Source organism: Rhinolophus sinicus, chromosome 1 (genome assembly GCF_057876585.1).
Source record: "Rhinolophus sinicus isolate RSI-liver-muscle chromosome 1, RSI-T2T, whole genome shotgun sequence".
Classification (NCBI taxonomy): Eukaryota; Metazoa; Chordata; class Mammalia; order Chiroptera; family Rhinolophidae; genus Rhinolophus; species Rhinolophus sinicus.
In genome coordinates this window covers 155,583,476-155,594,530 of record NC_142501.1, presented here as the reverse complement: position 1 = coordinate 155,594,530, position 11,055 = coordinate 155,583,476, and the positions used below count along the sequence as shown (strand labels likewise).

The 11,055-nt window shown below is 32.9% G+C and overlaps 1 protein-coding gene across 1 annotated transcript; it reads right to left on the bottom strand.

Annotated features, from left to right (window-relative positions):
- Positions 1–2,100: 2,100 nt before the first annotated feature.
- Positions 2,101–10,482, bottom strand: PRR27 (proline rich 27). The gene is made up of 4 exons (XM_088794890.1): positions 10,432–10,482; positions 9,130–9,153; positions 6,099–6,560; positions 2,101–2,268 (listed from the first exon to the last, which is right to left on the bottom strand). Exons 1-4 carry the CDS (start codon positions 10,480–10,482, stop codon positions 2,101–2,103), a joined length of 705 nt encoding a protein of 234 aa, XP_088651016.1.
- Between the last annotated feature and the right edge of the window lie 573 nt (positions 10,483–11,055).

Genomic DNA, 11,055 nt, shown 5'->3' with positions numbered 1-11,055 from the left:
GATAAATCTCTTTTTTTCAAAGTTTCATGATGGTTATGGCAGAGGGCCTCTTGCCACCATACTAAGAACCACAAGGGCCAGTTCAGCCACAACATTATGGTTAATGACAGGTTGAGACTGGTACCCAACAAATGTCTTAACACAAATGAAGTTCTAATAAGGGAATTTTGCACATCATAGCAAGTGTGTGAGAAATTGGGACTCATAGTAGATCTTCTTAAGTTTGATGTAAGCTTAAGATTGGAAGCTAGCAACAGGCCAGGTCATGCAAGCTACATCTAACTTTCTTTAACTGGAAATCTTTTACACAAAGTGCCATCCATAATCCTTCTGAAAAACAGAAATGTGTTAAAGCTATCATACAATTCAACTAATCTCCAAAATTTACCCCTATGTTTATTAAGAGCAGTATGGATTTGAATAAAGATATGGATAATATGAATAATGTGGTGGGGACATTTAGGATATAATGGATCCACTTGAGTGTACAAAAGAAAAGGGAAAAGTTACAGACTGATGAGACAGTGATTGAGTTCCTTCATGACATTACAATTATCTCAAAAATACTGCCAATAATATCTGGAAGTTCGTGGGTATCAAATGATATCTATATAGGTATTTTTTCAAAATTTACTTTTAGATGATTATTCATTTTACTTTTCAGTGAACTATTGACAAGAACCACTATGTATAAAATAGAGTATGAAACATTGGTGTCTATTGTTTACTGGCAAATATCTCATTTTTTAACCATCCATCTGGTTATCACTAATTTAGTCCAACTATTTGATCAGAGCCTGATTCTTCTCTCAACATTACCTTTGATTGTACTTGAGTCATGCCAAGGATGAAGAACTTCCTCTAAGCCAAGCCATTGTATATTAAGGCTGTCTTAATTGTTAAACTCTTCCCACATATTGAATCAACATGTCCTGGTAGATTTGTTACATGAAAAATGTAATGCATATTCCCATGAAGATGTAGAGATCTTTCAAATATTTGCAACCAGCTATCATGTTCCCTTAGCAATACTTTTCTTTTACAGGTTAAGTCTCCTACTTTCTGCATCTATTCTTCACATGGTGTAATTGCTAATGCCTTCAAGTTCCAGGTTGTTTTCTCATAACTCTTCTTTTTCGAGCTCAGTAAATTTTAACCTGTCACAATCATTTCACACCTTCATCTTGCATTTCCTAATGGAAATGTCTCCCAACAAATGTTTGGAAACAAAGCAAGGACTTTTATTTCCTGGTTTATTTGCATGAAGGAAGAGGGTCTAGACTTCCATTAGTTATAGAGCAAAGAAGAAGGTTAATTATTAAGGGTTATGCTGCTCTCTTCTTTCTTCCTCTCTTTTTGTGGTGGTGGTGGTGGTGGTGGTGGTGGTGGTGGTGGTGGTGGTGGTGGTGTGTGTGTGTTAAATCAACCAAATAGGAATAAATAGGATCTGTTCAGTCATCATTATTTAAAGGAGCTAGACTTACTTGGTTCTAGGAGTGGGAAAGTGACTATAACATCTGAAGAGTTTATTTAGTTTCTTAACAGCGTCTAAGGAATTTTTAACTAGAGGTTTTATAAAGAAAAATGCAAAATAATTGGTGCTGGTTTTAATAAAGTACAGTTGCTATTACTGATCCCTGATGGGTTTTAAACGATTTGAGAAATGGATAGAGCAGTTAAATAAAGATTTAAAATCCAATAAGAACTTTTTTTCTAATGAACAAGGAGACCAGATTGGTTGATCTATCACCTGATTTTTATTATTTCACCTGATTTAATCGTTGAGTTAACACAGGTGGCAGAAGACATATCAAGTAAGCTAGCAACTCTTAGGAAGCAATTGAAAAATGCAACCTTATTAATATGTGTTAGTTGTTGCTGGCTACATAAGTTGAAGTATTACAACAAAGAAAATTATCTCTGGAACCTGTAAATCTCTGGAACCTGTAAATAAGTTAAGGATTTTAAAATAGGGAGAATTATACTGAATTATCTGGGTGAAACCTGAATGTAATCACACATGTATCCTTATGGTGGGAGAGGGAGGAAGATTTGAACACAGGGAAGAAAGCAGTGTAAAGAAAAGGGTAGATAAAGAGTTTATGATGCATTCCTTGAAGACTGGAATGATGCAACCACAGTTAAGAAACGCTGGTAGTCACAGAAAGATGTTGGAAGAGTCAAAGCTCCCCAAAATCCCATCAAGGAACCATGACCCTGCTGACACATGGATTTCAGCGCAGTAAAATTGACTTTGGACCTCCAGAACTGTGTGAGAAAGAAGTTTTGTTGGTTTAAGCCACCAACTTTATGGTAGTTTCTTGCAACAGCTGGAAGAAACTAATACAACCATCATGCTTAACTTCATGTTAGTTTGTGTTATCTCTAATTTCTAATCAAGTTCTAACTCCATGTTTTCTTGGTATGCTTTCTCATCCTGCCTCTGACACTTTTCTAGCTGTGTAATCTTTGGCAAATCATTTGTCTTCTTTTTACTTTGTTTCCTAATGTTTAAAATAAGGGTACTATTAGTACCTACTTATATGGTAATTATAAGAGCTTAATAGGCTAATATTTCTTAGGCTCTTAGTAAGTGTTGGGTAAGTTGATATTAAATAAATGTTTTAAAAAGTAGATGAAACATTTTGGGGTAAGGGGAATGGGGAGAGAGCCATGGAATGATTCTTGTTTCCCCTTCAAATACCTTCTGTTCACTTTCAGGAGAAATAATTTGGAAACAAATGATTTAAAAAAAATTCTACTTGTGTTGTGAGGGGTTCTTGTGTTTTTTTTGTGTGTGTTTTTTTTTTGGACAGTGCTCATTCAGAAGAAAGGCACATGTTGTCATTATATGTTTACATCTCTCACAATTCTTATTTACATATTCAGAAAGGAGACTTTAAAATTTTTAAATTAGAAAAAGTACATCATAGGCATTGTTTCTGTATAAATTAAGTTCAATGAAAAAATATCACAAACCATCCTCTATGGTGAGACTGATATTTTTAATATAACAGAATGAAAGTCTTTGGAAAAAAAGCAAATTTTTTTGTAGATTTCACTGACTTCTGCACCAGTATCTAAAAAAGGAAAATGACATATCAGTTATGTATAGTAAAGTTACCAAATTACTTGTACTTACAGCAAAATAGCTTTTGTTGCTTTATAATTGTAGTGTTAAAGGACTATATTAAATGGTCATCTACAAATCCATGCCATAAGTAGAGTACATGTTTAAGAGAATTAAACTTGTTTTCTTTCCTCTTCTTGTAGACATTATGCAGTCTTGTAACAATGAACTCTTTGAAAATGCAACATTAATTCAATGTTATGATTGATTTGCATTCATGTATATATATCAATATTATACAAGATGTTTTATTGTGTGGGGGTATTGATTCAGATACTCCTCCTGATACTGAATGATTTGAAGTAGAATTCCTTCTCTGCCTTAAAAGACATTTCTAGAAAAGTAGCACTCTGTCCTTTACCTGTTGTGAATTAATTAACATAGTAAGAAACTAAATACAAATACTTGCTAAAAATGCGAATTTATTAAATTTATCTATCTTGAACTAATTATCCTTTTATATAATAATAAATTAAGGGAAAACCAAAAATATATAGCAATATTTGGGTTTAACTAAAAATTAAAGCCTTTTATTTTAATTTCCTTGGCAACAGCTCCTGTTAAGGGGCATCAATAAGAATACTAACCTAACCGTCATCACATTTGGTTTTCAGTTCTACTTTAGTTACTGATGTTACCTCAGTAGAAATTCTGATTTGGCTGATAAATAAATAAATAAAGTCTTGCCATTTTCCTGTCCAGTGAATATTTATGACGGTAAAATTGGAGCAGCTTTGGGAAGGAATGAGAGCTTGGAATGAAGTTAACCTTTTTGTTTTGTTTTTGCCTAGATGACTAAAATGGAGTTAATCCAATTGAGCTTTCTGAGCAGTGCCTTTGTTCCCAAAACAGTGTATAAAGAAGGATGGGGACAAGGTTGTGGGGGAGAAGGTGGGCACTGGGAGATTTCAGATCTAAATGGTTTATTTGTTACTAAAACAGTGGTTCTGGGTGTGCAGTAAGGATGGAGGCTGAATGGAGAGCATAGAGGATGATTTGTGACAATTTTAACAATGGTTCTCTCATTCACAATTCAAAGTCCTCCCCTCATTTGGAAGTTTCTTCCCTATATGGACCAATTTTAAAATACTTGTTATAATCAAATTGGATGAATTTAAGGAAGAACTTTCTATTGTCCAAAAGTTGCCTGAGTTTCTTACACAGGACATGAGTTCGTAATTTCAGAGCTTCTAGGACACAGATTACCAGTACCTCTCCATACCCCACTTTCTTGTTTCCATGTGGTAAAAATATATTCAAAGCGTAGTTTCAGATGATGAGTCAGATTAGTCTCTTTAATGTGATTTTAAAATTTTGTTATCATATATGTCTTACAGAAACAAATGCACAGTACTCTCTTCTCTAGAAAATTTCATTTCTTTACCTAAAAAAATAAATCTATCATACACAATAAAATGTACAGCATTTCATAGTATTGGGCCTATCTTTTCTGAATAATATTTATTCTTTAAGAAGTTGTATCCTGGTGATCTCTTTCTGACTCATATTTAGAATATATTGTCATCAGATTTAGCTTTGGAAACAAAGAACTGGTCAAATCACTTCTTTCAATGAAGGTCCTTAATGGATAACTTTGGCTATAGGATAAAGTGTAAAGGATTTAGCAGTGTTTTCAAGACGCCTTCTTATTAAGTTCTATTTCTTTCTATCCATACTTTTTAAACATTTCCCTCTATCCCTATGTGAGCCATAAATTACACATATATACTGGTAGGTGGAAAATGCTTTGTGTCAAAGAATCCTACGGAATGAACGTGTTAATGTGTGGAGCATTGTAGAATAAGCCTAGCTCTATACTTCTCTGGAATAGTTCTAAATAAGCATTTAACTTGATCTGGATCCCTATTAGGAACAAAAAAGAAGAAGAAAAGTTTGCATCTCCTTCTAGGAAACAATTTCTAGGAGTATCCCATTAGTGGCATTATATTGCAGAATTTATTCACTGATGGATTTAAGCTCCTATTTCTTTTCAGCCTGTGTCTAGTGTTCAGTGTGTCTTCCATATAGTTTGGAATCACACTTTTCCTTTTATAAAATAGCTCAATTACTTGGGCCACATCTACTAAAACTTAGGGACTAAGTGCTTCTTAAATATTAAAAAAAAAAAAAAAGATTGTTTTTAAAAAGTTTAGAGAAGTATACTTTAGGTCAAGATGAGTAACAGAAACTGGATTTATCCTCTTGCCTGAAACATATTTTTAAAATGTATCAAAATTCAGTTTTTCAAGATCTGAACATTAGACTTTGAGGACAGTGACCCTTACGAGATAAGAAACAAATAAAATGAACCCTGTGGTTGTCCTAGCTTACTGCCTGGGGGGAAATAAGACAGGGATATTGGTCTAATCACTTTTATTTTGCATAGAACTGGAGGTTTAAGCCATTACAGTATGCAACAAATAAATAATTAAATAGAAATAAATAACATTCAGTTTGGAAATTAAAATGTTCATCCGCAGATGAATTGGTAAAAAATTATGATATATTCATATAATGAAATAGTACTCTGCCAAAAAAAAAGATGGAACATAACAACATGAATAAATCTCAGAATAATTATGTTGAGTGAAAAAAGCCAGACAAAAGATTATACTATAGTATGATTACACTTATATGAAAGTCTAGAAAATTCAAATCAGTCTGTAATGACAGAAAATAGAGCAGAGGTAGAAAAAGGATAGCTGCAATTACAAAGGAAAATGAGGAAACTTTTCATTATGATGGATATATTCATTATCCGAATGATTTTTTTTTTCATTGGCATATCCATATGTCAAAAGTTACCAAAGTGTACACTTTCAGTACATGTAGTTTGCTGTATGTCAAGCATTATCTCAATAAAACTATTCAAAATGTTTAAGCTGATAGTGTGCTTGTGGAGAGATTGTGTTTCTTTCTCTCTCCTACAAATCTCATGCATTACAGGAATAAGATTTAGGCAACCCACCGGTTGAAGAGAAGTAGAAGACTGAGGTTCTGGGGCAGAATGTGTGGCTGCAGTATGTGTGGGTACATCCGGCTCTGCTTCATCATGCTCATTCATAGCAGGCCCAACTGCCACCTCTGGGACAGGAGGAGTGGGTGAAGTAGGTGGTTCAGCTACGTATGGTTCCGCTGCAACTGCATCATATGAGGCAGAAGGACCTGCAAGTCTGCCTGAGACAGGGATGGTGGAGGAATCCCGAGGAGGGGCAGGAGGTACGGAAAACCTAAGAATGTGGTTGAAGGGGGCTCCAGGAGCACTAAGAATCCAGGGATGTGCAGATGTTCTTGGATTAGTGTCAGGATTCCCAGGGTACTTGGGGAAATTATTCTCTGAAGGAAAGACGGGAGGAGTGAAATCATTGTCTGATATGGCATAAGGATTATCCAGAGATGGGTTAACTGGGTAAGGATTGTCATTGTAATCCTAAAGGAAAAGCAAAGAAATCAATTAAAATTTTTTTTGTTTATATTTATCCTATCTATATATTACTCATGTTATGACTGTGATGATATACAATGAATAAAGGTAATTTTCTTTTTTAATTCCATTAAGTCTCTTCCTTAAGACTGATGTCAATAACAGACACTGTTTATGAACATAGATCTAATTTTCATATTTGTTGGAAAATACTGCCTTTTTTATCAACACTATTTTTCTATGATATAAAAGCTTTATTTATATAATTAAATTTTATTTTAAAGAGTTTAACCTAATAAGCAGGCAGTGAAACTAGGCAGGGTATCAGTAGGAATAAAAAATTATGTATATTTTTATATAAATGTAAGACGTATAAATATAAATATGCTTATACTTATATATGCATTTTTTAAATATTTATTAAAATTTTGGGGGTGACTTTGGTTAGTAAAGTTATATAGGTTTCAAGTATACATTTCTATGATACATATATTGCATTGTGTGTTCACCACCCAGAGTCAGTTCTCCTTCCATCACCATATATTTGACCCTCTTTACCGTCTTCTACAACCCCTCTCACCCTTTACCCTCTGGTAACCACTAAACTGTTGTCTATGTCTGATTTTGTTTATTTGTTTGTCTTGTTCATTTGTTGCTTTTGGTTTTATGTACCACATATGAGTGAAGTCATATGGTTCTTGACTTTTTCTGCCTGACTTATTTTGCTCAGCACGATAATCTCATGATCCTCAGCCTATCACAGCAAGAAAAAAGAACATGTTTCTAAATTACTTTCTTAGCTTTTCAAGGAAAAACATAATAGTACTGAATTCTTTAACATTATTAGATAGGAAATGCTCTTTTAAAAGCAAATTAAAAATGTAAAATACATTTCAATATCTTAAAGTATAAACAAATATGATATATTTTACTTCTTCACTGAATGAGAGAAATTTCTAAAACAACAAAGAAAACAATGTTGGTTTTAAATTTTATGCAACTGGAAGATATCTTCTTTTAGATCTCTGCTTACATTCAGAGTGACTATAACTGACAAAACTCTCCAAGTAACTTTGAATGTTTTTTCCCTTGATCAATATAATTGTTTGCCTTGTTTTCTTGTGACTATATGGACTCAGTCCTGTTATTCTAAATACATTCTTATAAAGTAGGTATGCAATGACTGATTTTAATGTCCTATTTCCAGTGTTTCTACACTATCATTATATTTCTTATTCATATCTATTTATGAACTTTCATGTACAGGGAACCAAATGCTTTTATTCCATTCTGTGGTAGTTGCTTATTTATAACAGATATTTATATTGGATCATGATTTGTATTTATCACAAAATCCCCAGTGACTGCTTAAGCTTTGCAATATAAGTTCTCAAAAAATGCAGATTGTTTCTCAGTAGTTTTAGGATATTTTAAAGTTTTTCTTGATGGATAGTCAAGAATTTACTTTAAAAAGTATAAAATGAGTGCCTACTATGTGCTGTCCATATAGTACTCACATGGTAGGTATTGGAAAGGGCAGACAAGGATTCTTTGCTTGTGTCTGGGTTCCTAAGTCTCCCAGGCAATCCAGCTTCCTCATTAAAATTCAATATTGTATATAATAGTTCTTTCCAACTTTAGATTGCGTTCCTGAATTACTAAGTTAAAATGTATGCTTACGGACCCTGTCATCCTGTGGTATGATTCACAAGTGATATGTGTTCCAGAGTGTTTAGAGACAAAGGTCAGTAGTTTGTACTGTGACCATAGAGCCCTAGACTCTTATGATTAAAATTTTAACTCATAAAAGATTGAAACTAATATCTCATAATGTTTTAATTTTTTTAATTACATTAAAAAAATTTCCTGCTCTTTCACCATATGTCTAATGGTATTTGGTCAAAAGTGTGCACATCCAGACCATATCTCTTGGCCTTTCTTTTTTAGATCATCATATTTATCTACTGCACACTTGTGGATAGGTACACTCATAGTTTTCTTAGCACACTCCTGTCATAATTTGAGGCAAAAATAACAAAGAACTGAAAAAAAAAATCTAACATCAATCGATGAATGCTTTGGTCTCTTATATAGGGATACTTTACGGGTATATCCTGCACAGAAGAAGTCACCTAACTCTTTGGAACACACTCCTCCTGCTAGTATTTCCTAGATCACACTTTCTTCTACTCTAATCTTTCATACAGGCAAGCTTTCCTGGATTCATCACTTAGTTTGTTCAAGTAAACTTAGTACATTATCATACAATTTTAGAGGCATGAGGAGGAAAACTAAGATAGCAAAAATTGTGTCACCCTACAAAGGGAGTACACTTATTTAATACTCCTACTCATAGAATACAAGTAAAGACCTTATGGTAAATACATTCAATGCAAATACATTAATAGCCCATAAACATTTTTTTCTATCAAATAAGAAGCGATTAATAGCACTCGTATTTTAACAGCAGTAGTAGTCACAAAATTGCTTTGTAATGGAATCAGAGTTTTAAAATGTAAAATACACTTTAAACTAAAGACAAAGATATTTATATGTAAATAATAAAAAGTTTTACCTCACCAAGGAAGTGTAAGCGCTTCTAAAACAAAGAAAAACAATATTTTACTATTGTTTTTTATTTTAAAAACCTGTACACAAACTTACGTATTACTGAAAATTTGTATATTTAATTTTTTGGAATATGAGTCACTAGTATAAATTATTTATTATAATAATTATAATTATTATTATCATTGTCATTATTATTACCATTATATGTTTTGACCTAGACAATTACCTCAGGAAGTTATATGTTGGTTTATGGATTTTGGTTTGTAATAGTCTACATATACCTAAATCTTACCATCAGAAAGATCATTCGGCTTTTACTCATATATTCGATTTTGCTGTTCTCTTTCACACTTCTCAGGTTGTGTTTGCATTCTGTGTGTGTGTGTGTGTGTGTGTGTGTGTGTGTGCTCTCACACGCGTGTGTATGTATATGTGTGTATGTAACTGATCTGTTGCCACCTCTTTACAGATGAAGAACAACATATATTCACTTCTTCGCCAGTTAAGCTTTAAAATATTTTATGAATTCACTACAGATTATGCCTAAAATAAGAATAAATATGGTGTAGGAAACTCATCATTTACTATTTTAAAAAAATTAGAATTTAATTCAGGTGATTTTAGGAGATAGAATAATATCTTGAAATTTTCACAGGATGATAATAATTGTAATAGTTATAATACCAAGTAACATTTGGTTAAGCACTATGTTAATCATTTTGCATAATTATCTTATTTAATTTTCAAAACCATTCTATGAGCTAGGTATCATAATTTTCTTCTTTTTACAAAAGAGAATATTTAGCCTACCCATTGGCTAGAATTAAGAATTTTCCCTCAGCTATTTCTTATATTAGAGTCTCATTTATTTACAGTACATTGAAGGTCATTGTATACATTTACTTTTACTCCATCAACTAATCCTTGTAATTACATAAATACGCCAGCAATGGGACTTCACTACCAGACCACGTCCAGCACAGTTTTCGACAATTTGAAGACATAAACTCTGTTAGGATTATCTACATGGTATTCTGTTTCCCTATAATTTTATCGTCCTCCAGCCCACTGCATTTCTAAACTCATGTCTTTTCCTTACTGCTTATCTATTTTCAGATAACATAATTTTATTATTTTGATTTTTAAAATTTCTTTTGAAAAGATTGACACAATACACCTCATGCCCATTAACATGTCTCTGTTCTGCATCATTATCAATACTATAATAACTTATTAACATGAATCCCTGTCTACAGTTATTTGATAGTTATACTATTGCTACCATTTAAAAACTTCATTTACTCACCTTCTTTGTAAAAACAACACACACGATGCAGGCCCAAAGTAGAAGCTTCATTTTGATTGACCCTATAAACATTAATATTATAAATTGGTTGTTTCTGAAAATATACAATATGTTTCTTAGCTTTTTCTCTTCTTCTAGAGAGAGACAAAAGAACCCATGACTTTATTAGTCTGACTAGTAAAACTCTTGACAGAAAATTTGGTCTCACTATTTAACTACCGTCAGCATGGCCTAACAAGAGTAACACTACAGCCAAAATCTTTTTTTGGCAGATGTCATTCAATAATTAATTGGCTTCTAAGTAAACTTCTTTAGGTGGAAATCAACTCATTTAGTTTCCTAGGGACACATTCTGCAATTAATTTGTCTTGGAGGGCTTAGCAGGAAATAAAATTGCTTAAAATTAGGTATTCTATAGGTGCTTTATTGAAATTTTTTAAATATATAGATTCAGTGGGAGATTGGTGTCACCTACCAGAAAAAAATTTCTAGTCCTAAAGCTTTTGCCACCATGACCTATGGCTCCTTTAGGTTCTTGGTCACCAATTTTTTCCTCTATCTCTGAGAGGTAGTGGAGCAGCCATATATCCGGGAGTGTTTCTTGACTAGGCTCAATTTTCTTTA

Excerpts from the sequence above, each read along its gene's own strand:
- PRR27 (XM_088794890.1), bottom strand. The coding sequence starts at position 10,482 with ATGAAGCTTCTACTTTGGGCCTGCATCGTGTGTGTTGTTTTTACAAAG. Across the intron at positions 6,561-9,129 it reads GCTTACACTTCCTTGGTGAG|GATTACAATGACAATCCTTA; the intron begins GTAAAACTTTTT and ends CTTTTCCTTTAG. Across the intron at positions 2,269-6,098 it reads CTTCTACTTCTCTTCAACCG|TTCTGGAGGTCCAAAGTCAA; the intron begins GTGGGTTGCCTA and ends TTTCTCACACAG.